The following is a 27,836-nucleotide window of genomic DNA, read 5'->3' on the forward strand; positions in this document are numbered from 1 at the left end:
TCTGAAAATGCTTTATTGTTTAAGAAAAAAAATTTGTTTATTGCTTGTTGAGAAATGTCGTCCGTTCTACTGTATATTGTTGAGTCCAAGTCTCGAAAATTGGACAAAGACACGATACGTTTGCAGTTTTTTTGTTGGAGTTTGCGTAGCTACGGTCCTGTGGTGGTTACTTCTACTTAACTTGAATTTTTCTCTGAAAGCAGCTATCGTAATATTAGCAGCAATGGACGCTTTAATTGGTAAGCACGATATTCGAAGAGTTTATATTATGTTTATTTGCGCTGCGGCATGGCATACATTTTCAAAACAGGAATAGGCTTTTTATTCACTTCGAGTATAAAATGTATTAGCTTTTTAATACTGGCTGGAATGGCAGGCAAATCTGGAAGAAGTTATTTAAGAGCTTTGAGCTTCGCATTCATCATATCAGGTATTTAAAACAAAACATGTTTTTATATTTCACAATTTGGTTTCCATTCATACATTTTCAGGACCTATAGCTAATTTGGCAGCAAATGGTGGAGAAGTTGTTCACGTATTTGCTTGTGCCACAACACTCACATATAACTTGACAAAGACCCGGTTGGATCTCATGACGAAACCATTTCAAAACACTTTAGCTACTATGAAGGGTGATGTGGCTGATGTAGGAACATCGTTTGAAAAAATAAGTGAAATCTTGGAACCAATGCGTGCAGAAGTAGAGGGAGCATACGTTGATCCAAATTATGTATTACCTCGTCGTAAAGTCGAAAATATGGAAGAGTATATACAAAGGACATATTCCAAAAAATTTGAAGACCGATGTAAAATGCAGCTAACAAGAGGCGAACAACGTTGCCGTGGAGCATTTGCTAAGGCATATGTTGAATGTGAGATTAAATTACCCCGAATTGTTCGGACCTTGTTATGCTGGCCGTTCCAAGCCGATTTTATATGTGGTATGAATTTGTTGGGAAATCCGGACAATCTTTGTAATCCTAGTGAGGTACTGCCCAACAACTTCGGAGAAAGCTACGCTCAGTTGGATGACGCTGAAAAACTATTAAAGCAGAATGCCTCCGAAGTAGAAGTGAAATACAAAATCAAATCTCCTGTACCACAAGCTGCTCAAAGGTAGATGATTTTGATTTATTTGATTGGTAGCTATCTAGTTGCAGCGTACGCTCAGAATCAGGGACCGGAATCATTATGGGCTTGATCTAAAATTAATATTTAATTATTATTTTGCAACTTTCAAATTTGCGATCAATAATAATAAGTTTCTGAGTTCACCTCATCTTAACCCTTGTGTTGCCACCCGGGTAGTAGCCGGGTGCCCATTGGCCCCCAAATGGTATTCCAAGCATTTAGATCACCGCACAAAATAAATTGAGAGGAGAAATTACAAAAGATGCGCGTGATTTCCACTGAGGAAAATTCTTGGGTGGGAGGAATGTACATGGTCATGGCTAAACAGCTAATGTTGAAATACTGGACTAAATTTGAACTAATTTGTTTGGAATATTTTTCCTAACAAGTATCGCTACTCCCTGTTTCTTTGCAGTTATATGGTCTAAGTTATGGATATAGCCTACATACATCTTGGAAGTATAAGGGTATTGGCTATGAGAGATGTGAGTTTCATTAACTCACGTCATTTCATCTCATGAAACTTATGCCACTGTGCCGCGGAACCGTGGAAATATTGACGATAGCCTGCTCAACCTAGTGTTATGTAATGCTATCTTTTATTTGTATGTTAAGATTGAAGCATACAACTAACTATCAGCATAATGGAAGGATTAAAATGAATCAAAAGAAGTTTCACTTTTGTAGCGCGGCCCCGGCGAAGTCTTTTTTATATATTTTTTTCAATAACCACAGATACGGGAGGCGTATTGTGTCAACCTGTTTTGGTGCATAACCTTCAATTTCATTAATATCCTTTTGCAAATCGCATCTTCAGTCTCATTGTCGGAGTCTTCATTCAATCTAAACACTTCAATTTAGTTGAGAAAGTTTCAAATTGCATCCGAAGCAGACGTAGGGGTAGAGCATTAAATTTTCAGCCTCACTAATTATTAACTAGTAAAATTTTCCAGTAAACGATTATACTCATTAATAGTGGGCTTGGATTCTATTCCTTTATGAATGGAAATATGAATAGGTAATATTGGGAAATTGCTGCCAATAGAATAATATGTGAATGGAATTTATGCTGTGTTAACAAATCCCTCCGAAATTCCGATCGTCCCCGATTGTTTTTTGGCTTACGCTTTTATGCTTTGAAATTTTTTTGTGGCATATGAACATACCATAATCTGTGCTTTGAATAATAATTGGCTGATTTGCGTGTCCTGCATGTTAAAAGGTTAAAAGCCCAAAATGAGTTAGGATGTTGGATTTAATTAGCAAATTTTAAGAATTTTATTTTTTAACGTTTTTAATATTTAGCTCTATCATGAATTTTAATGATAGCATTTCCTCGTATTCTGAACAAGAAGAAGAACGGTCTCAGGCAGCGAACTTCTAAACTTAAATTGTTTATTGTTATTGTTTCATTAAACGATTTTATAAAATACGATCCCTTCACATTCCTTGGGATATTGTTAGTATTTGTAAATTTTTCGTTAAAATTATTTAGCAAAATCAATCCATTTTTTTATTTCTGCATGAATTTCTAATATATTTTTGTGCATTTTTCATTTTCTCAGTTTTCAGTTTCATCTTGTTTACATATTTTTAGTTATTTATTTCTCTACAGCTGTTTTTAGGCCATAGTATTTGCTATTAAATTTCAAGAAGTTTTCAAATATAACTTTCAAAATAGTGCAATTTTTACTTAAATGTTTAATTATAATAGATTTACAAATGTCTTTTCCGGTTGAATATCTGCAAAATTTAGTGATTCTTGCAGAGAATGAAATAGCATATTTTCTTCTAAAAACTTTACATATGTATTTATTTTGTGAGTTCTTTGAGATTATGTAACTATTTATTATGTAAAATATGGCAGTTATTATTTTACCTTTTCTGCAATGTATGGATGTAAAGTGTGGGATGGTGGGGTATTTTTTTTATTGTGGTGAGTATTTATGTCTCCTGGGATGATCGAGTATTCGGTAAGGTTTATATCGTGTGGGATTCATTATCAGACTATGAGTAATCGAATACTTCAATCGAACCGTAGCAAATTAAGTAGAGGGTTAAGGAAATTAGTGTTCTAAGAAGAAAAGAAAATATGAATGCGTTAGTTTCGTATACGGACTTTATGGACTATTTTCCTGATTCCGTGGTTACTGTGGAGTGTCTGTTGTCTTTAACTATTTCTTCTTTGTACCTTTTTACGAGTTTGGTTCTTATTATTGGTTTATTCTGCCCAACAAAATTTTGTCTCTGGCTTTATAATATGTAGTTTCTTGCCTATGGAAAATTATTTCAAATTTGTATGTACTGGTTGACATTTCTAATGAAGAATTAAGTTTTCTAAAGAGCTTTCGCTACTGTTTACAGTAATTGAATTTAAATTAGAAGTAGGTAGTCTTGAAACGGAGCCCGCAACGATGCTCAATTGCCTGATTTGTAAAATTGTTCATGATTGTGTTTTTCTAATTCATTAAAAAAAGGTCTGCTGCCTTGGAGAGTACAGCTCCTAAAGCGTAATTGGAAGCGTTCGTGGCCAACTCAAAGCTTTTTTCAAACTGTGGTTAGGGAAGTATATTATCATCAGATGGCAAGCAATTTTTAAATTCTTTAGAGGTTGCTACTTGTACTGTTAAATTTATATAGCCTTGGCTAAAAGTATTAATTACTGAATTTTTCGTTTTAAAAATTTAATTTATTAATAAATCAGTATAAATAAAAGGAATTAATGATAAAACCATTAAATTTTAGAAGGTCTACCCTTTGCTTTAATAACAGCGTCAATGCTCTGGGGCATTACGTTCTAAAATAACCCACATGTGGTCTATGCGGTTTAGATCTGGAGATTCTGCTGGCCGATCTAACAAAACAATGTTTCTTCAAACCAACGCATCGTAGTCGCTGATTTGTCAAAAAGAGCATTGTATTGTTGTCTTGTAACCAGAGAAAAAGTGCAGTTTCTAATACAAGGTGAAGTCCAAAATAAACAAGACTGGCGTCATAGAAATGTTTTTTAATGAGTTAGTGCGTTGGAAGTCATCCCTAGCTGACTTCCAGTGAAAGCTTGGCGACATTCGGTTCAGTGGAAGCGAAGTTATTGCGTCTAATGTGTCTGTATGTATGTTTGTATCATCGGTACAAAAATGAGTTTCGAACAAAGAGTTAATATCAAATTTTGTTTTAAAATTGGTAAAACGTTTACCGAAACATTTGAATTGATGAAAAAAGTTTATGTCGATTGTCTATCTCGTGCCAGAGTTCATGAGTGGCTTACACGTTTCAGAGATGGTTGTGAGGACATAAATGACAATGAACATACGGGCCGCCCAAACTCAGTAATTACCGAAAACTCCATTGAAATAGTTCGTAAATTTGTCAAAAACTGAAATCATCGTTGAAATTCATAGAATCGGAGTTGAATATCTCCAAAACATCGAATTATCGCATTTTAACTGATCATTTGGGCTTCCGAAATGTCTCTGCACGTTTCATTCCGCACAAGTCAACTGAGGATCAAAAATTGCTCATAAAAGAGGCGAGACAAGACGAGAACTTTTTTTACAACATTTAATCTGGTGATGAAACGTGGAGTTTCCAACATGCACCTTAAACTAAGCGTCAAAGTGACAAATGGAAGGCTGCAGACGAGCCATCACCCAAAAAATCGCGCTTGAAGAAGTCAAAAATCAAGTTGATGCTCATTTGTTTTTACGATTCCAAGGGAATTGTCCACAAGGAGTTCGTGCCAACAGGCCAAACCGTGAATGCAATTTTCTATCCTAGCGTTTTGGAGCGTTTGTAGCATCGAAGTCGCCCTGAATACCGTGAAGGAGGAACCTGATGATTAATGCATGATAATGCACCATCCCATCGATCCACTCTTGTGACTGATTTTTTGACTAGAAATCGCATTTTAACCATCAATCACTTACCGTATTCGCCTGATATGGCTCCCTGTGACTTCTACCTATTCGAAAATTGCATTTGGCCATGAAAAGAAAACGTTTTGCGTCCGTAGAGGCCATCCAAAAGCCTTGTACCGACATCCTGAAGGACATTCTGATCAATAACCTGAAACACTCTTTCGAAAAGCTTTTAGATCGCGCAAAACAGTGTATCGAGGCCAGAGGAGACTATTTTGAATAAATAAACTCGAAGTTATCAGAACAAAGCTCCTGTCGATTCTATTTTAGATCAGTCTTATTTATTTTGGACTTCACCTTGTATATTTATGTACTTTTGACCCATCAGCAGTCATACATCCCCAGATCATATTGCTTCTTCCCCTTGCTAATCAGCGGGTACCTCGCAATCTGAATGGTATTCCTCGGCAATCCGCCGCATCACGAATGTCACTCCTGGTGTTACAAATACCTGTAGGAAAAGAAAAAAAACCGTTTTATAAGATTTGGGTTATTTCCTCGGACTAGGGTAGGATGCTATGGGTGTTGATATTTTAAAATGATGTAAACTAACTCGAAGTCCCAATCATCAAACCACAGAACATTTGATCAATCTTCCTCTATAAAATGTTGGTATCGGGGAGCCTATTTTAAACGCTTTTTCTGAAAACCATGGTTTGTCTCCGATTCTTTTCAATTCCTTCCGACAGGGCAGCTGCAAGGGCAGAGAGTATTTTTTACGATCCTTGGCAGACTCGCGTACACTAGTGAGGTGTTTTCCCCACTTTTTGATTTATGTGATACATTCGACTGCGCAGCGCGAACATCCCACCAAATTGGCAATCAACCTGATACTTTCCTTCCTCACTTAAAACTTGGATTCACACTATTTCGTCGTAACAAAGTTGATTTTTTTTTAGTAATTTCGATAAAAAGAAATTATTTATATCCGCTTGATGATTTTGCATTAAAGATTACGCACACATTGACTACCAAATTTAAAATGCCAAATTATTTTAAGTATACTTTTAAAAATGCCACTTTTTAGACTTTATGCGTCAAGTATGCCATGGCTTTTCCCATAATACAGTTTATTGTTGTAATCAAAGGTTAAACACACTAGTGACACATCTGCAGAAAGCAGCGGCCACTTTGGTGGCCTCATTTGAAATTACTTTTATTTTAATGGGGTTCCTATTCTGGGATTCATATTCTTTCCAGTTTACCTATTAGTATTTCCGTGAGAGGTTTTGGAATTTGACCGTGTGCTTTTATAAATTTGCGATTATGTTCAGTCATTCCCAAAAAGAAGGTTTCTGGTCCTTGGAAATATATTATGGCGTGAGATGCCGTAGTGTAGATACCATTTCAACTAATTATTATACCAATAAATTCCATTCCTTCTTTGATACATTCACATTTCTCGAACTGTGCTTTTAAATGTGGTCTTTTGAGAGTGTCAGTGATGATCTTAAGATCATTAAAATGCTGTTCTTAACTTTCACTGAAAATAATTGTCATCGACATAGACGTAACATCGAACACCGATATGTTCTCTTTTCACATCGTTCCAGGTGCGTTGTACAATAGCAGGCTCATTTCTTAAGCCGAACCTAGATTGGTTAGGATAGTGGTGATATCTGGAATGGGATATTTATCTGGTATGGTATCATTTAATTTGCGGTAGTCGATTACTATACGGAATTTTTTCAACTCTGAAGAATCTTCTTTTTTCGACGTCGGAGGATTATTAGGACATTTGCATATAAGAATATTTGCATTTTTTGAGTAATGTAAAATAATAGTATTAGTAATAGTAAAAATGACTTCAAAAGTTTTTAAATTTTTAAATTTTATTTAGTTTAGTTTTTAATAAGGTTTGTAATAAAATTTTTAGTTCAATTTAACTTTTTATATTAAAACGAAAATATGTATGGCAGTGAGGATTTTAGTTTAAAAAATTGATGTTATCACTAGAGGGCATTCCGTTTTTTTTTGTCAAATTCGCATTGATAGTCTTTGCGAGGACTCGCAGTATTCTACAAGATACTGCACCTTTTCATTGTTTCAGTACTATAAACCCTTTGAATTTTGTTAGAAAGCGGTATCATTTGAGAAAGAGGTCTTTTGTTAGCTTGGTTATTACTAAACCGCGCTGGTGTATTATTAAATTTGTGTGGTTTATTATTGAAGGTTTGCTGTCTTTAAATGCTTGGTTTTGTTGATATTGTAGCCTGTTCTGAAAGAACATCGAAGGTATTGCAAATGAAACTAGAAACATTTGATTAAACTGGGGACTAACCAAAAAATCGGCGTGGAGCTTAGATTATAAAGTCCTCAAATATAATACAAGGTGGAGCAAAATTAATGTTCCTATCGGAACATTTATAATTTTTACAAATGGCGTTGTACGTCAATCATATTTTACACTTGTGAACTGCACAGCAGTATGTAAACAGACAAACAATGGAACACGTAAAAGTCAAAATAAAGATTTCTATCACTCAAAATAATTTTTTTATTTAGTAAAAAAATTATTCAAAGACAAAGTTAACTTTGCGCCACCTTTTACTATTATAAGGCCAATGAACGAACATTAACATAATTCAGTCCAAAACGCTAAGAGCATTATGGTAAATATATATAGAGTCTTTCAAATAGCTATGGCCAAAGCTGAAGTGAAGAATAGCAGAAAAACATCGAAACCACACCAATCCGTTGGTAAATACCTTCTGTAACTGAATAAATATGTTATATCAAATGAAGCAGAGCCTAACCAGCCTTTGAAGGGCGACATTTATCCAACAGGGCTCAATCACAGAACTTGAGCTAATAACACATCAAACAGGATTTGAAATTTTATTTCTTATTGTTAGGCTTTATATATGTATAAGCAGATTAAATAAATAAGTCATATTTTTTTAACGAGTGTTGCCTGCTAACTTTTTGTAGCAAAAGATTTTATTTCTAGGCTATTGAGTACTTTTCCTTAGAATTTGCTTTAAAATAAAAAGTAGCTTTCCCAAGAGAATATCACGGATTTATTAAGTAGCTCAAGATGAGCCGACCCAGGGGGGAAATCAGACATTTTAAAACATGGGCTAAAAAGTCACGGTCCTAACACTTAGATGGCACTAGTTTTGTTGCATTCACCTCTTTTTCAGTTAGTACTAACCTGCAAAAACAGCTGTTAAAGTTTCATTATATTCTATTCATTAGTTCGAGAGTTACTCTGCTAAGATTGTCGCTACTTTTGTCATTTTCAAAACAAGCGTTCAAGAAAAACAATGGCTTGAAAAGAGTTATGGGGACTACGCTGCAATAGAAACACCAATAAAACGATGGTTTGCTGACTTCAAACGTTGTCGTAGAGACACCAATGATGCATGAGGCAGTGGACGTCCAAATGAGGCGATAACACCGGAAATCATCAAAAAAATCTACAAAATCGTTTTCAATGACGATTCAAGTGGAGTTGCGTGAGTTGGCTAACATCGTAAAGATATCGAAAGAACATATTGGCTTTAAATTTCATGAGCATTTGACTATAAGAAAGCTATAAAGTGGGTGTCGCGTTTACTCACTGTTGATCAAAAACAAGATCTTTATGATCCTGAGCAGTGTTCGGCCATAATAAACCGGGATCCTTTCCGCCAGATGTGATTCCCAGCGACTACTGGCTGTTCGCAGCCGGTAAGAAATTTTAGCTCGAATGAAAAGGTTATCGCTGAAACTGAGGCATATTTTGAGGCAAAATATAAATCGTTTTACAAAAGTGGTATTGAAATGTTAGAGCGACGCTGGAATGATTGCGCTGTTCTTGATGGAAGTTACGTTAATGAATAAAGCTAATTGTGAACAAAAACAAAACGTATTTTCATTTTTAGGCCCGGGACTTTTCAGCCCAAGTGTTATATATAAAAATGTTTCTCCATATCATATGGAAAAAATATTTTGTACATGGGGTGCTGGTACTGGCACTCCATTAAATAAAAGAACAGTATATCGTACAGCATATCATCTTATTCGTATCAACTTCTGCTGTGCGGCAATCCCAGAAAAAATCAGAAGCAATCTGTATTCGGATATATATGTATATACTAACAGATACAAGAATAGGTAATTTAAGAAAATTATGCTCACAACTAACAACTCTATCTCTCTCTACGTTCGTATTTTTGTTCTCTTCTGCTAGATTTCATTACAAGAATCGAATTATCTGCTCGATTTTTTATACTCGTAATTATTTAAACATTTGTAAAAAACCACTGATTACTTTATACATACATATATGACATTTTTTTTTGTATCACTCTATCTTTTAATGTCATGTTTATGTCACATACGTAACATGTTCATTCTGCAGGGCTGCTACTGGTTATAATTGTGTGCAGAGTACGTAATGGATATAAACGTTTCCACCGCTTCATTTCATTTTATTTGTCAGTAATATATATCATCTTTAACAAGCTTCCAAGTATGCCAAAAAATCTGATGGCTTGTAAAATTTGGCCATATCTAAGTTTACCTGATTTTAAACACTTCGTTATTCGTATATCCTGTATTTCATTATTTTATTACCACATTTATATCAACTCACTTTCTTATTTATCATTGATTCAAAGATTTTAGTGGGAACTTTGCAGTCGGTTTTTAAGAAACTTAACTTAACTCTAACTAGAGACTTAAAACGTTAATACTTACATGAATAATACCGGATTCAATTCAATATTTAGCAATTTGTTTCAGTTTTCAACGAACTTTATAAAATATACAGACACTTTTAGTTTCACACTTACTATAGATATGTTTAGGCAAGACTAAAAAGTAGAAAATGAGACTCAACTAAAAACAAATTTTGTGTACCACGTTTCCATACATGGATTAAAAAGTAGAAAATAATTTTTCCTAGACTCATATAACCAGTTTTGAATTAAAATTAATTATTAAGCTTTGAATTTAAAATTTTAACAACAGTCCATGATTCACTGTCGAATTGTCGAATTCGGTATTACGTTTTCTCCAGACTCGAATCCTTTCATCCAATTGAAAAAAGTTGAACTCTCGTCGTTAAAAATAACGTTGATCCAGAAATCAAGTGGGTTATTTTTACATTCCTTTGCGCACTCGATTCTTTTATTTTTATTGACTTTGCTGATGAGTGGTTCCTTCGAGCCATTCGCGAGCTATATGCGGCACGTTTCAAGGACCTGCGAACTGATTTCAGATGGACTTCTTTATTAATCTCTTCAAGAACTTCTGCTACCACTTGCGTTGATGTAATTTTTGGATTCTTTTTCATTTTTCTTATTACATGGCGTTCATCACTGAAGGCCAATTTGTGAGGTCATCCAGTATGAGGTCGGCTCTTAAAATTTCTTTCCCCTTTAAAACGTTTTATCACTAGAGTAGAATGGGGTAAGATAGGTCTTTTTTTTTGAGAGCTCTTGCTACGGTGGTTTTGCATTGATTTTGAAAAATAAGCAAGATTTTGAAAGGTTATTTATCTGCTAACATTTTGGTTATACTGACTTATGTTTGGTTAAATATTTTGGAAGCTGCATTCAATAAGACAAAGGTACTTTTTTTTCGATATTTTCAAAATCGGGGGCACGATAGGTCACTATATGGGAGGGGAAAAGAACAATGTACATGGCTTGGAAATTAACGTTTTAACCTTTATTTATAGAGTATGAACACTGCACATGATATAAAAGTTAGGAATTTTTCTTTAATTCATCACGCAAGCACGTAATGTTTCGAACGGAATTTTAAATTGTTTAGAGGCTGATCGAACACTAGCGCGATCTCGGACTGCCGCGATTGCGTTTTTCACGTCCTCTTCATTTCGTTTCGGCGTTTTTCGCACATAATTACGCACCATTTTGCTGCAAAAACAATTAAAATTTATTTTATTCCATTAAAAGTAGTGACCTATAATGCCCCCAGACGGCTGACCTATAGTGCCCCCAAGCACATGTTTTATGTTAGTGTCGATATTTTTTTAAAAAACAAAAATATCAGAAAACTGACACATCATTCGTGTTCAGCATTATTTTCTACGTCAAATAAAACTCACCTGACAAATATTTACTTACATTAAAAGCACTGCACCGTAGAATAAAAAAAATGCTATGTCGGAGAAAAGCTCACAAAAAACTAAACGACGCCAGAACTAGGATAACTAATCAATGGTGACGGCCGAAATGACAGTCGCGAACGTTGTTCCCCACCACGTATTCAATTCACATAAGACGAGTGATCTCTGCAAAAACAGTGCGACGAAAACCCCACCTACCTATTGTGCCCCATACCTATTTTACCCCATTCTACTCTACATATTATAAAACAAAGTCGCTTTTTCTGTCCCTATGTCCCCGTATACGCTTAAATCTTTAAAACTACGCAACGGATTTTGATGCGGTTTTTTTTTAAAGATAGATTGATTGAAGAGGAAGGTTTATATCTATATAATGTGAAGAAATATATAAAGGGGGCGTGGCAATCGGTCAAAATGTGGCAAAAAAACATAGTTTTTTTGTTTTCACGGCCATAAATCATAAACGAATCAACCAATTAAAATGAAACTTTCTTAGAGTTTAACTTTGAAATATTTACTTTCGTTCTGCTTAAAAAAAAAAAATTGATATATTTGTTATTTAACCAAAATTGTTTAAACAAAAGCAGCTCTTTTTCCAAAAAAAGCTGTTTGTGTGTTTGTTCGCTGTCAACCGAATGAAGCAACAGGCGTTTAGCGATAATCTCACCACACCTCATTAATGTTGAATTACATCGTATGGTGACGTATGTATGTATGTATTTACGAATCGCTCGCATTATTTCATTTCGGACGTATGTACATATGTATCTACAGTATCGGACGAAACATTTGCAACTAAAATGTGGGCAATGAAAACTTTCGATTGCTCAGCCGTTATTTGTTTGGAACCTGTTAATTTCACTTTATTTGTAATAAAAGATGTTGATTTACGTAAATAAAACAAATTTATTCAAATTCAATAGTTCATATCTTAAATTTAAAAATCAAATCTGTCCAACACCTGTATCTAATAAGACAAAACAATTGCAACTATAGGAAATCAGTAAACTATTTTTATTAAACTTAGTATTTCGTGGCAAAACCATTGCTCTGAATAACAGCTCTGCATCGTCTCGGAATTGAAGCTATCAAATTGTCAACTATCGTTTGTGGTATATTTCTCCATGCCTCCAGGACTCTTTGGAAAAATTGGTCAGTATTTGTCACATTAGTCCGATCAATTCTCTTTTTTACTATTTCCCCATAGGTTTTCTATGGGGTTAAGATCTGGGGATTGTGGAGGCCACTCCATTACGTCCACTTTATTCCTCTAGTCATTCCTCTAGTCCTTCGGGTCATTATCCTGTTGGATGACCCACTTCAAGGGCATTTCCCACTCAGCATGTGGCAGCATTACCGATTCCATAATGTCCCTGTAAACGTACTGGTCCATTATGCCCAGAATACGATGGAGTGGTCCCAAACCAGCAGCAGAAAAGTATCCCCAGACCATAATGTAAGCACTATGCTTGACAGTCTTTACACAGTATGATTTTTGAAGACGCTTGTTACGTGGGCGTCGAACGTAGGATACGCCATCACTTCCGACCAAATTAAATTTGGATTTGTCGCTGAAAAGAACAGCTTTCCACTTCCTTAATGGCCAATCTATGTGATCCCTTGCGAACTGCAATCGTTTTTGTTGGTTACGCTTACTAATAAGCGGCTTCTTTGCTGGTCGGTACGTCCGTAAATCAGCTTCAGCCAGGCGACGACTGGCAGTTTTTGAGCTGATTGGTAACCCAAGCTCCTTTACCAATTGGGGAGCACTTCTAAATGGATATTTTTTACCTCTCTCGCTATCAGTTTGTCAGTTCTTTCATCCGTTTTTCTTTTTCGGCCTCCTCGATGCACTACCGCGATAGTTTTGTTTTTTATAAAGTTCGCAATAATTCGAGAAATTGATGACTTATGAATATTATATTTTATGGATATATCTTTCTGGGTCATTCCTTTGTTATATTCATCTACAACACGCGCGCGTAATACTTCACCGAACTTATTTCGAGCCATTACTTCATTTAACTCAACTTTACAAAAAAATTGTGTTATCGCCACAAATGTTCATGTTCACAAATTGACACGATTAAACTAAACTCAGAACAGTTAGAAAACAAAATTAAGCTCAAGCATTTTTACCGTTATATAGCTAAGCTCACAAGGTTGCAATTGTTTTGTCGCTCATAGTTGCCAAATAATTTAATTTTTTTTTAAATACAGCTACAAAAAGGAAAGGATCTTGAAAAGATTTTTTGGAAAATATTACTCAGATGCTCTAGTATCCATAGCGTGAAATTGAATTGCAATTGAGTGAAGAATGACATTATGACAAAAAATAAATTGAAGGCTGCATTGCAGTTGTAAATGTTTTGTCCGATACTGTATGTATGTACTGAATTCCATGTAATTATATGCACATACAATTTTACAGCGAAATAAAACGCTATTTTCACGTTCTATATTAGTAATTCCCACATAATTAACACGTTCCCTGTCTGCTGAACGTGCGCCTGATAAGCACTGATACGTTCCTGAGCCATATGTGCGTCAGGGGGTGACTAGGGTCTCAAGATAGAGACCAAAACGTGGACCCTAGAATGTGTTTGTACAATATGGATATCAAATTGAAGCTGTTGGTGAATGCTTTAGTACAGAGTATTTTTCATGCCGCTCCGTGACTGGGGTCTCGAGATATAGGTCAAAACGTGGACCCGGGTAACCTTTGGTTGTGTATGTACAATATGGGTATCAAATGGAAGCTGTTGGTGAATGCTTTAAAAAAAATAAATAATTGGCGCGTACACTTCTGTTAGGTGTTTGGCCGAGCTCCTCCTCCTATTTGTGGTGTGCGTCTTGATGTTGTTCCACAAATGGAGGGCCCTACAGTTTCAAGCCGACTCCGAACGGCAGATATTTTTATGAGGAGCTTTTTCATGGCAGAAATACACTCGGAGGTTTGCCATTGCCTGCCGAGGGGCGACCGCTATTAGAAAAATGTTTTTATTAATTTTGCCTTCACCGAGATTCAAACTAACGACCTCTCGGTGAATTCCGAATGGTAATCACGCACCAACCCATTCGGCTACGGCGGCCGCTACGGTGAATGCTTTAGTTCAGAGTATTTCCATCCGCTCCGTGACTAGGGTCTCGAGATAGAAACCAAAACGTGGACCCTAGAATGTGTTTGTACAATATGGATATCAAATGAAAGCTGTTGATAAGTGCTTTAATACGGGGTAATTTTCATACCTATTGATGACTAGGGTCTCGAAATATATGCCAAAACGTGAAACCGCCGTGTCTTTGAACCGAATTAAACCAAACTTACACACACTGTTAAGTAGGTATTGAAGATGATTTCCGTATAGTTTGAATACCTATTGGTAGATAGGGTCTCGAGATATAGGTCAAAACGTGGACTCGGGTAACCTTCGGACGTGTATGTACAATATGGGTATCAAATGGAAGCTGTTGGTGAATGCTTTATAACAGAGTATTTTTCATGCCGCTCCGTGACTGGGGTCTCGAGATATAGGCCAAAACGTGGACCCGGGTAACCTTTGGTTGTGTATGTACAATATGGGTATCAAATGAGAGCTGTTGATAAGTGCTTTAATACGGGGTAATTTTCATACCTATTGATGACTAGGGTCTCGAAATATATGCCAAAACGTGGACCCGCCGTGTCTTTGCACCGAATTAAACCAAACTTACGCACATTGTTAAGTAAGTATTGAAAATGGGTTTCGTAAAGTTTGGTTGTAATTCGGAGCAGTGGCAACGGGTACAGCGTTCTTTTGAACCAGCCATAATGTCGCTTACTTTTTTAACGCTTAGGGCGGAACTGAACTGTCAAATTGACAGTGTGAGTTACAATGTGTCAATATTTCTTTCTGATTTGGATGCCATAAGGAAAAAACGTAAGTGCAACATGTAAAAATTGTTTGTGAATTTTTTTGGAGTGGATTTTGGAACAGTGAATAATTTCTTACGAAATTTGAGAATTTAATATGAAATCCGAATGAAATTATGTGTTCGTGGAAAAAAAAATTTGTTTCGTTTTTTTTTTTTTGAAAAATATAAATGGATAATGGTTAAAAAAGCTCCAATGCTTAATAAAACATATAAATTGAAACGAAAAATTCATGGATGATCAGGAAAAAAAGACGATTGTTTATTCATATGCGATGATTTGAAATTTAAAAACAATCTTCTTTTTTCCTGATTTTCAATTTATATTTTATATTTACTCAAAAACAAATAGAAAAACAAAAAATATTGTTTATGCCAAAGCGCTTGAATAAAGAATAAAGAATTAAATAATATGAAAATCATATATTTTCTGTTCTAAACCATATCTATTCTATTTTAGTGTGCCCAGCGAAGGGGGCCGGGTTTGCTAGTTATGCTATAAATAGTACAACTACTTCGATTCACCGTTTGACCGATTTCTGCACATGATTTGCCCTCATTATACATACATATGCAAAATTATTTTTCTTTCAACTTCAGTTGTGTCTGCTTGATTCGGACCCATGATGTACTAATAGCGCGAAAGCAAGACTTGAAATAACCGAATAAGTTGAGTTTCAAATGATCATATTCATAACGGCACTTATTCGCTATTTGCTTTGAATATATGAAGAATCGTATGATTAAGCTTCCTTGATCCAAATGTGACTGCCAAATAAGCGGTAATTTCGTTTAATTTTCCTCGAATGTGATTGTGAAACATTCTTATGACACTGATTTTTACTTCCAATCTTGTTAACGTCCTTATGTGTTGATGATGGTTTATGTGCTACTTCTAACTAGACGAAAATTTGCATGCGAAAGCAACAACAAAGTTATTGAGCAAGATTCGCCGCTAGCGAGTATAGTTATACCTCATAAAACTGATATAACTCACTATTTTACAAACACATGTAATTTTAGGCAGTTCTATTGCAGCGTCATTTATACCAGCTGCTTCATCTATTCGCCACTTGCCAACGTTTGGCGAAAAGAAGAGGCCTATAATAAATATCTAATTGTAGATTTTTCTTCCAGAAGTGCTGACCGTACTGCTGATTTGGTCATGGAAGAATTTTATGCCAAAAAGAAAATATTCAATACCGTAATGCATATTGCTCAAATGTTTTTATCACTCCTTTTCCTCAAATTGATTATTGGTAAATTCGTACTTGTAAAGTATTTGTAACCTCGACGATTTAAAGACAAATGCATTTCTTTACAGGTGCCATATTGTATCACAAAAAATACTTAGGTAAAATTGATTTTGATAACTTTTATATATCGGAATATTTTTATAAGATAGATGATCGTCGAAAGGGAGTCAAGAAGCCAACTATCTTACCATTGAAAAAGGTAAACTTTTCACATACGCTACGCACGCAAAATTTTAATTCAATTTCAGTTTTCATTTAGTTTGAAAAGAAGAATTTAGTGGACTTGAGGCGTACCTGTCAACATACTGATAAAGAATCGAAGGCAATAATTTTTAATTTATTTAAATTTTCGTTGGAAATTTTGACCGCATTTTTTTTCTTAATGCTTGACTATTCGGTTGTGACATTGCTACATATAATACGCATTAAGTCTTTAATTTCATATGTCCAAGAAGGGGAGCATACAATTAATTTTCAGGTAAATTATAACCATTAATTTCAAGCAACGATTACAAATAACACAATTAACATATGCTTACGATATGATATGTATATATAGATTATATACAAGTATATATAGGATGCTTCATATGGTGTTTTTCAATCGCACTTCGACAAAGGTAGCTCTTTCCCTTCGAAATCTTGACTAACAAAATAATTAATAATACCACACCTCGACTTACTACGATATCAAAAGTATTTTTGCGTAAATCTCTTCTCTTTTATGATTCTTCTCTCTACTATTGCATGATTCAGATTAAAGATTTCTTTGGTCGATTCTTGTAGTTGAGAACACAGTGCTTAGTGCTTTTTGACGAGTCTCCGAGTGAATTGCACGATATGATCGATGCAATCCATGATTATAGCATTCAATAGGGCCTTAAAGTAAATTAGACAAAGTCAAAATGCATGGTGTTTAGAGAGTCTAGCAGAACTCCTTCTTCTTATAATTGGAGGTTTGGCGACGAGAATATCGAGATTGTTAACGAATATAAATATTTGGGCGTAAACTAGCCTAGTCTAGTGCAACATACTCCATCTGGGCGTGCTGCTTACATACAAACTCTCTTATGCGAAATATTTAAATCTGAAGCTTGCTGATTGTAAAACCGCTATTAATGCAACTTGGCTTAAATATATTCATAATCCTCGAAGCTGCTTTTCAAATAAACTAAAAATCTACGATGCGTGCTCAAGGTCGATCATGTTTTATGGGGGGCAAGTTTGGGGTGTCGACGAATACGACTCAGTTCAGAGACTTATACGTCTCTTTATTAAAGAATTATTTTTTTTTACCGCTAAATACTCCGAACTATATGATTCCCATCGAAACATATTTGGTTCCGCAATATCTACATACACTCCGAGCTTATATGTATCATACTTTGGCTTGTGGTGTTTTATTATGCCAAGTCACAGGCTTCCCCGCAGGCAGGAGGCTGTGCGCCTCGGCGCTCAGTGAGTAAAAAAGTGGAAGCACATCTCGCTAATGATAAATATGAAGCCTCTTACTGCTTTTATTCTGAGTCTTTGTCTGCGTTCATACCTTCGTTTTTGGACAATCTTAAGAATAAAAAACTTTCGGACTCTGCTATTAAATCAGAATCACACGACTTAGCACTTAGAGATATTAAATATTTCAGTGATGATTTTTCAGCCTACGCTCTTAGCTTAATTTTTCGTGCAAGAGGAAGTCTTCTTAACCTAAAAGCGAGACCTTTTAAGATTGTACTTTCTACCGCCTGCACAGTTTGTAACTTGGTTGACCCCGAAAACATCCAACACGTTATAAGCATCTGCCCAATTTATAAAAATTTTTGTTTAGAGCGTTTTGGTGAAAAGACGTTAGATCTATCTTATATTATAAATATCTTAAATGACTGTGATTATAGAGCTTTGTATAAAATATTTATCCTGCTGTCTCAAGTATAAGGAAATGATTTTAAATGAATTTTCATAACTACACTTTTGAGTTTATATAATAATATTTTTTGCGCACTGAAATTTTAGTTATTGTAGGCATTTTTGCAATAATACACTTGAACCTTTAAATTAAAAATGCAGAAAATGTACCATCATATACAATACTTATTTTAAATAATTCCTACTGTCAACTATAAGTACCCATTGTATATATACATTTGTCTTTTGAGAATAAAGAATGTTATGTTTTTCTATTCACACATTTGAAGAAAGGTTACAGGTCTGCTTATGCAAGCGCGCGTAATTCAAATTTGTCAGGTGTTAGAAATAAAAAACAAAGTCGGATACTTTTCTAACAGACCTCGTACATACATACATACGTACATACAAACAGTGACACAATTTATAAACGGATACACCTAATACTTACCACGATTATTCATAGGAACAAAATTTTAATATATTCTTAAAAAATAACATTTTTATTCAATATTTAAGGAATTTAATTTAGACGTTATTCATTTCAGGAATTAGAGAACTTAAGGTAATAACGAAATAAGGCACAAATCCATGCAAAAATATTATTCGTACATAGTCATATAAAGAAAGTTTATTAAAAAAAACAATAGAAAAAACGAGTATTCAGTATTTTGTTGGTACAGTACTTAAATAACTGCCTCCAAACGTCGATGCATACTTTTTACCAATACATTGGTTTCATTAGCTGCAATTTTCCCCCACTCAACACTTAATGCTCTCTTTAATGACGCCTTTGATGTTATTTTGTGTTTTCTGATTCTCGTTTCTAAGAGCTCCCAGACATGCTCAATTTGGTTCAGATCCGGTGATTGGAGGTGAATATTTAAGCTGCTTACAGTGGTAAATAAGCCATTCTTACGCGAGATTATCATCAATAAAAACCATTTTTTCCACTCCATATGCAGAGCATCCTCATCATCCGACCTTAACGATAGAATAAGATTTTTTTTCATGCAGTTCTGTATTTTCTTTTCGCCAAACTTTTGAGGGCAATCTGATCCGAAAACATTAAGTTTCGACTCATCACTGAATTCGGTTTGCCAATTGTTTTGCCGATTTCGCGCGGATACTTTTTTTCCAAGTACAATTTAATAACAATTTTACGCATTTCTGATGGTAAATCCGCACTTCGTCCCATTTGTCACTAAATCGGCGATAAAAAATAAGAAAAAAAATCTTATTTCGTTTTCAGTAATATTAGCCAAAAAACACAAACGATTTTTACTGTTATTTTTGCAAGCAACAATATCATGAGCTGAAAGTGTACGAATAAATGTTTTGCAGTATTTTGCAGCAGACGTAGCAAGTCTGCCTGCTTTCCTTGGAACCCTTTAGCGTGAGCTGAAATAACAGAAGTTTTGTTTGCGGCAATTCACTACGAATGTAACATTCTTACATTGATCGAAATGAAATATATTGTTACAGCAAATATTTTGCGCAAAGTTAAAATTTTTTACATCCTACGTAGGGCGTACGAATAAATTGTGTGAACACTGTACATACACACACACACTTTGGGAGTAATAGCAGAGCAACAAAAGCGAGGGCAGTAGCGCTATCTAGAGCACACATGAATAATTCACTAGTAGTACTCCGACTACAGAGAGCACTTAAATTCTTTTTTTGATTATTGCTCTAAGCTACTAGCAGTGAAGAAATGTAGCTAGAAGCGGAGCAAAACAATTGCTCCCGAGTTTTGCGCTACCTTCTCTGTTCAGGTTGGGAGCACTAGCGAGAGCTATGAAATAGCGTGCCAATTTCAATCACTGGAAGAAATCGTTAGTGTGCGAATTAACAATGGCTAAGGCAAGTTTGAATTATTTGTATAGAATCACAAACTTTCTGGAACTTTTAAAATATCGAGGTGGGCTTCAGCCCCTTGAACCACTCACCTTGCTAAATACTTAACTGCTTTGCATGATAGGGATATACCAAAATTTGGAATGCTATTTGATTACGATAGGACGCTTATTAACGAAACGTGCTTTGCATAATTAGATTTTGTACGACTGACGTAAACTAATGGTACCCATCGTAGGTGGCGAAGGGCCATTAAAATTCAAATTTAACGAAGACGTTAATATTTAGAAGTCGTAGAAGGAATCGGTTCATTAAAATTTAGAGATCATAAGGTGGATTTAATGAATATTCTCTGAATTTTTTGGAAGTGTTTGCTAAGTGCAGATCCGTAGCAAAAGGAATACTATTGCGTCGGATAAACTTATGCTCATTTATTATATTTTAACGATTTTCCTTGTATTCTCAATAAATTTTCTTAAAAACACCATTTGTGATTGGATATTTGCTAGTTTTAGATTAATATTATAGTATGTGTAGGCAAATTCGTACCCTACTCATAACTTTTTTCAAATACATTTTTTTTTTGTTTTTACTACGTTACTCTCAAAAAACATTGTTGTCAAAAACCACATAAGAAAGTTATCTATAGAGGAACTTAACGATGAAAATATTTTTGTAATACCTACAAACCTTTACAAAAACTCGTTTCTGCTTGCCAACAACATAATCAACATATCGTAAAATGCAATATTTTGAGATATGGCAGATGAATAACGAAGCATTTTTCTGTAGATTTAGTTCAGCTTAATTAAATTTCTCATTGGTTTATAAAAATATCATCGATTTTATTAATTATAATGTTTTATTAATAAGTATAGTTATATTTGTCGGTAACAAAGTTAGTAAAGATTATTATCTACTTATATACTCGTATACCAATTGGAAATAAATGGCAAGGGTATTAGTTAATATTTTGGTGGGTTTTGGAAATTTAAGTAAACTCCCTTCTAGCTCAACTTCCTAGAGGTTACATTAATAAGAGTATCCGCTTCGAGAGAAAGTTCAAGATAGGACTAGGAAGTAAGACAAATTAGAAAGAGCTTGTTTTATTTTTGAGTAACCTCAGTAACTTGTGTGTTCTTCTTATCTTACGTTATGATAATGATCTGCAATACCAATATATGTATGTAGTTAGGTTGAGATATCGCTCTTTGAGACGTACAGCGGTCAGCTCTTGCAACCAATATGAACAGTTGTGTATCGCTATGAACTGATTTCTGATAACAACGCGCCATATGGGAGAAGGTGATACATATGTAGACATCCAATATATGCTAGCGGTCACTTGAGTGCATTAAGTCATTTCCTCCTCCGAGCTTCGAGATTCCTTTTATAGGAAGCTTAGGGTCGAGAATAACTCTCAAAAAGTGGGACTCTTTTAACTGTTTTAGATTTATGCCATTAAGTGATTCAGTTTCGAAGCAGCGTATTTACTTTCAGCGTGGATTAATCATTTGTTCAGTCCGGTTATATATAAGCCGCATCAACCGTTTTTTCTGCAACTTTTCCTTCCCACTGCATCTATGGTATTAAAGGCTAAGGGAGAGACGAACTATTTAGATTGTCGTCAAAGGTTATTGTTCTTTTGAGAACGGTTGATATAATATTGTCCAGGCCCGGAGATTCATTGTGTTGGAAAATTTTAATAGTCAATACTTCTTTATTAATCTGCCCCGACTGCATGCAGTGGTCAGTATTGCTGTGAAGTCAGTGATCCCTCCATTATTATCACACACAGAAAAGTGTAATACATGTGCTGAAAAGTCCCGGTTCTAACACTTAGATGACACTAGTTTTATTGCATTCACCTCTTTTTCAGTTAGTGCTAACCTTAAAAAACAGCGGTTAAAGCTTTATTATATTCTATTTATCAGTTCGTGAGTTATTGTGCTAAGAGTGACGCTACTTTTTTCACAACAATGGATCAAAGGGAACTTTGTGTTTTAATTTTACACTGCTCCTTGATGGGGGAAAATACCGTTCAAGCGAAGGCTTGAAAAGTTTTATGGGGACTCCGTTGCATCAGAAAAAACAATAAAACGATGGTTTGCTGACTTCAAATGAGGCGGTAACACCTGAAAACATCAAACTCGTTTTAAATGATCGAAAAGTGAAGTTGCGTGAGTTAGCTGACATCGTGAAGATATCAAGATAAGGTGTTGGCTTTATATTGCAAAACATTCGACTATAAGGAAGCTCTGTTCAAAGTGGGTGCCGCGTTTGCTCACTGTTGATCAAAAACAAGAACGGCACAAGTCAGTCAAAACAATGGCAAAACTACATGAATTGAACTTTGAATTTCTCCCACATCCATCATATTCCCCAGACTTGGATCCCAACGACTACTGGCTGTTCGCAGCCCTAAAAAAGTGCTCGCCGGTATGAAATTTCGCTCGAATGAAGAGGTTATCGCTGAAACTGAGGCCTAGTTTGAGACAAAAGATAAATCGTTCTACAAAAGTGGTATTGAAATGTTAGAGCGACGCTGGAATGATTGCGTTGTTCTTGATGGAAATTACGTTCATGAATAAAGCTAATTTTGAACAAACAAATATGTTATGAACATTTGAAATTCTAAGATTTCGAATCTGTTATCTAAATAATCGGCTTTCCTGAAAATGATTCGAGATCTGCGCAGAACTCCGACCATAAGTCTTATTGAAATCGTGACAATAGGGGTACTGTCCTGTACATTTTTAATTTTGTTCTTTTAAAAGCTTTCCTAGTCGCTATCTTAAGTAGTTTTGGCTCCTTTGTTTACCAATACGCGGTTTATTTGGCAGCTTTGTTTTCGTTCAAATAAATTAATGCAAAATAATTTATATGCTCCATGGTACAGGTTCAGGGCAATGGGTTGATGGCAAGGTTATTACGCAAAACCCTTCTCAATTTTAATATGCACGAAAAGGTGTCTACGTATCTCACAAATGAGGCTTGTTTACCCACTCCGTATACTCTACCAAGACGGTGTGTCTTTTGAAGTTCATTTAATTTATAAAAGCTATCTTACTAATAATTTTATAATTTTTCCACAGGTTTTATTTAAAACTCACCGCGACGTATGCAATTATTATTGTACTTATTTACAAAAGCACATTCTTTATGCGCCTAAGGCGATTAATTTGCAGTTACTTCTATCGCAGACGCGAGAAACAACGGGTACTATATTTGTATAATAATTTGCTTCGAAAGAGACGTACTTTATTCGAGGTAATGCGAAAGGCTGTAGAATTTAATGTAGTCAAACAAAAGATGCGAAGACGGGTCAATCTTGCATTGGTAAGTCATTGCACATTGTGTTAATTTTGAGCTTATGGTTTTCTTATCATTAATTTTAGCGTGTACGCTTGCGCTGGCCCAATTGTTGTGACTGGCTGAAATTTTTTACTATCGCCAGACTGAAATGCTTAATTTGTGATTCATTAGAAGGTAGTAAAATATTTAAATTTATTAAAATGGTGAAGAAACTATGTTGATTAATTTTATTCCAATACTTATTTGTTATAAAAGCGGTGATATGAATGATATACCGGCTAATTAGAGTATATTTGTAATTTTAATTTCATTTAGATGCACTTATGTTAGTTCCACACTTAATGTTAGTCATGTTAGCCATTTGACTTCTGCTGTTACTAAGACACTTTCATCGAAGCTAACAGATGGAAAATTGTAATTAAGGTTTTTCATCTGTCTTCAATTCAATTCCAATTCTATTTTATAAAATAATAAAAGCTGGAAACCCTGAGCATCTTCTCAATCAGAAGCAAGTTTTCTATTTAAAAAGAATTATTGGATGGTATCGTTCGGATTAGTTAGGCTGTTATTTTGAAATGGCATGATATATAGGAAAGGGGGAATGTGGTTAACGTTTTGCAATATTTTAGTGAGTATGGTGTTTATGGACTTCTATTTTCTAAATGTACGTATTCCACCAAATCTTTCAAAGAAACGTTTATTGTTTCATCAGCTGTGATCGAAAAATACGGTTTCGCAAAATAAGTACATACATATGTAGATAAAGTTGCTTGACTAGCCAGTAATTCAATCCGTTTTGCTAATTTTATGTATGTACGAATGTAGAGAGCATACTACCATTAGGACCGAGAGGTAATTGATGAGGCAAAACGGAAGGATGCATCGTAAGTGAAACTAATAATCCAATTTCGTTTTGGAATTTCGATTAATGAGAATCTTTATTTTGACCTTTACGTGGTCCATTACTTGGCTGTTTGTATACTGCAGCTGTCTAATTCACAAGTCTTAAATTTGATGCCATCTGCAAATAATATATAAATCTAAAATAAAATATCAGGCCAGTTCATAAGTTCGTGCGTATTTTACCCATAATTTCACTTTTGTACGATTTTTGCATACAAAAAATCATTCGCGGAATATAACGGAAATTTTATATTTTCTTTGATATATTGTGCATTCAACAAGTGATTTTAATCGCGGATAGTAGCACGTCGGCTGTCGTAGCCGACTGGGTTGCTGCGTGACTACCATTCGGAATTCACGCGGTGAAAACACCAAAATTAAGAAAAACATTTTTTCTAATAGCGGTCGCCCCTCGGCAGACAATGGCAAATCTCCGAGTGTATTTCTGCCATGAAAAGCTCCTCATAAAAATATCTGCCGTTCGGAGTCGGCTGGAAACTGTAGGTCCCTCCATTTGTGGAACAACATCAAGACGCACACCACAAATAGGAGGAGAAGCTCGGCCAAACACTCAAAAAGGGTGTACGCGCCAATTATATAATATATATATATAGTAGCACGTGTTGTTAAAAAATAAAATGGAATCTTCGAACGCGTATAAGAGGCATATTTTGTATTTTTTTTATAAAAGTGGTAAAAATGCAACAACTGCTGCTGCAGAAATAAACACTGTTCACGGAGAGGATACCGTGAGTGTAAGGACTGCGCAAAAGTGGTTTTCAAAATTTCGAAGTGGTAACTGCGACGTGGAGGATGCCCCGCGCACTGGTCGTCCTGAAGTGTTTAACTCCGACGCCTTGCTCGAACTCGTGGAAGCTGAGCCAAATTTGACAGTCGATATGATAGCTCAGAGGTTAAATTCATCGCATGGAACAGTTCACAGGAACCTGGTTCAGTTGGGAAAGGTTTCAAAGCTGGGAAAATGGGTTTCGCATAGACTTTCCGTCACCAACCGTCAGCAGAGAGTGAATGTGTGTTCTCAGCTGCTGCAACGGCTTGAAAATGAAAGTTTTTTGAACCGTATTGTTACTGGTGATGAAAAATGGGTCCTTTACAATAAATAAGATGAAACACCAGAACCGAGTGCACCTTGTGAGTGATTACACAGGCCTGCGAAATTTATTTTTTTTCAGTTTCTAGAATGGCTGTACTTGTTTCTTGTAGTTTTTTATGCGCTGAAAACGAATCTGACCTTCAAAATGCTCCATCACGTCAGGATTTTTGGTAAATGAAGCCTAAAAGGTCAAAAAATGGCCATTTTAGCGTTATACCCAACTATTGGCGTAACTGAAACTGTTAATTTCAAAATGTCATAACTTTTTTTTAAAAAATCGTACAATAATTAAAAAAAATGGGTTTTAAAGCTAAAGAATTGTACTATGCAACCTTTTCGTCGAAAATTGAAAAACAAAATTTTCTATCCCAAGAAAAATTATCAAAAATGGCTAAAATGGCCATTTTTTGACCTTTTAGGCTTCATTTACCAAAAATCCTGACGTGATGGAGCATTTTGAAGGTCAGATTCGTTTTCAGCGCATAAAAAACTACAAGAAAAAAGTACAGCCATTCTAGAAACTGAAAAAAGATAAATTTCGCAGGCCTGTGTAATCACTCACAAGGTGCACTCGGTTCTGGTGTTTCATCTTATTTATTGTAAAGGACCCATTTTTCATCACCAGTAAAGGGATATCGAAGCGTATTTTGGCTCCAAGGACAAACAATTTTTTGAGTAGGGAATTAAAAATTTGCCTAAACGTTGGGAAGACATTTTAAATAAAGAAAGAAAATATATTATTGATTAATAAATACTTTAAACATCTTTTTTATTAATTTTAAAACCACCTTTAAAAAACGCACGAACTTATGGACTGACCTGATATAAATCTTCAGATAAGGTGATTAATTTTGCGCCATCTGGTTGATGTTTCGGACAACCAATACTGGTTACGCTTTAATTCATTCCGCTACTGTGGCCGTACAGTAGGCAGGGTTGGGATTGATTCGATAAATATGTCGGTGCAGACGCATATTTCTTTATTACCAAGGCGCATAGTTTGAGGCTATTGGTTTTTAGTTAGACGTTATCAATTGAAGATAATAAAGAGACTCAATGCTTACATATGCAAATTTTAATCTTCTAGAGATTTTCAGGAGCTAAAATTATTGGAAATTTCTCTATAAGTAATAACTGCACCATTCATAGATTTTATTGCAAACAAAGTCAATTTCAAATGCCAAAATTAATTTGGGTTTGATGGATTGATGTCGACATACTTTTATAATATTATATTTAACTCTTTTCAGATAATGATTTTATTATTTGCAAAAACCCCAAATGCCGAATTGGATATTGTTATCAGTGTTGGCGAGAAATGGGCTTGTTATGTATTTCCTGCAAAGATGTCATAAAGACAATTGAAATTCTAGAATTCAATAAATTTTTCGAACTTGTTGAATATATACCGTAAACTGTAAATTTTTAATTGAAATCTATTTTTATATTCATGTTTACATAAATATGTATTGTTATTTAATTGTTGTTTGTTTACTATTGTACGTCGCGCAGCTTCAACTCGTACGGGACCCAATGTCCTTGCTTTTGGATCATTCCCATCGCTTTTAGACGCTTGCAAACGGTTGATTTATCAACGCCCAATGATCCAGCAAGCTCTTCTTGGGTTTGGCACGAGTCCTCGTTTACCAATTCCCCCAATTCCGCGTCCTCGAACTTTTTGGGCTGGCCAAGACGCTCCTTGTCTTCGGTGTGAAAATCACCACTTTTGAATCGTCGAAACCAGTACTCACATGTTGAAATCGACGGAGTATGGTCTGGGTAGGCCTCCTGCAGCAATTCACGGCTTGGGCTGTATTTTTTTTCAAATTGAAGCAGAAAAGCAAAGCTTCCCGCAAATTGCGTTTCGACGGCACGAAAGTTGACATACTCGGAGCACGAAAACACTGCGTTGTTTATACTTCAGCGAAATGACAGATACTGATAAACAAAGCCTAGGGATGAGGCTTTGTCATGAATATATATTCAGTATTGCCAACGCGATAAAGTGATAAATAGCGCCATCTGTGTGCCACCTTTAAAACTAATTCAACCTCCCAATATATATTATAGGGTATGTTCAACAATGCATTATAATGCGCAACATACCATTTCAGAGTGAGCAGTACATTCAAAAATGCAAATATGACAGTACTGCAAATGCAACGCGTTCTTAAACGTCATTTTTGTATCAAAAGTCGTGCATTATTTGCAGCAAAAATTTTCACACTGCCAATAAATACGCTAGTACAATGTCTGATGAAAAGTGGGAATTTAATTATTTATTTTAGCTTTTAATACAAAAATTGATGAAAAATACGATATTTAAACTTTGTTTTATTATACTTTTCTTGGTTTTAGTGATTACTTTAGTACATCGGAGATAAAATTACTGCTCAGAGTCCGACTGATATTAAACTTTTGACTAGATATGTCCTTCTTTTAAGCTT

The 27,836-nt window shown here is 35.2% G+C and overlaps 1 protein-coding gene across 3 annotated transcripts; it reads left to right on the plus strand.

Moving 5' to 3' along the window:
* Positions 1-5: 5 nt before the first annotated feature.
* On the plus strand, positions 6-27,130 carry LOC128871901 (protein sneaky). Of its 3 annotated transcripts, none has more exons than XM_054114059.1 (10): positions 6-239; positions 311-430; positions 492-1,116; positions 16,177-16,298; positions 16,364-16,494; positions 16,555-16,773; positions 22,957-23,084; positions 23,153-23,396; positions 23,456-23,546; positions 26,640-27,130. In XM_054114059.1, exons 1-10 carry the CDS (start codon positions 8-10, stop codon positions 26,801-26,803), a joined length of 2,076 nt encoding a protein of 691 aa, XP_053970034.1. In that variant the 5' UTR covers positions 6-7; the 3' UTR covers positions 26,804-27,130. The 3 variants fall into 3 exon arrangements, with proteins under 3 accessions (XP_053970034.1, XP_053970035.1, XP_053970036.1); XM_054114060.1 differs by having other exon boundaries at positions 16,180-16,298; XM_054114061.1 differs by lacking the exon at positions 23,456-23,546 and having other exon boundaries at positions 26,640-26,836.
* Positions 27,131-27,836: the final 706 nt, after the last annotated feature.

The sequence above is a fragment of the Anastrepha ludens genome, chromosome 2, assembly GCF_028408465.1.
Source record: "Anastrepha ludens isolate Willacy chromosome 2, idAnaLude1.1, whole genome shotgun sequence".
NCBI classification, from domain to species: domain Eukaryota; kingdom Metazoa; phylum Arthropoda; class Insecta; order Diptera; family Tephritidae; genus Anastrepha; species Anastrepha ludens.

What these genes read in the sequence shown, in the direction of transcription:
- LOC128871901 (XM_054114059.1), top strand. Translation starts at nt 8, where the DNA reads ATGCTTTATTGTTTAAGAAAAAAAATTTGTTTATTGCTTGTTGAGAAA. An exon ending in CTATCTTACCATTGAAAAAG is followed by an intron (nt 16,495 to 16,554) that starts GTAAACTTTTCA and finishes GTTTTCATTTAG; the next exon opens with TTTGAAAAGAAGAATTTAGT. An exon ending in GACGGGTCAATCTTGCATTG is followed by an intron (nt 23,397 to 23,455) that starts GTAAGTCATTGC and finishes CATTAATTTTAG; the next exon opens with CGTGTACGCTTGCGCTGGCC.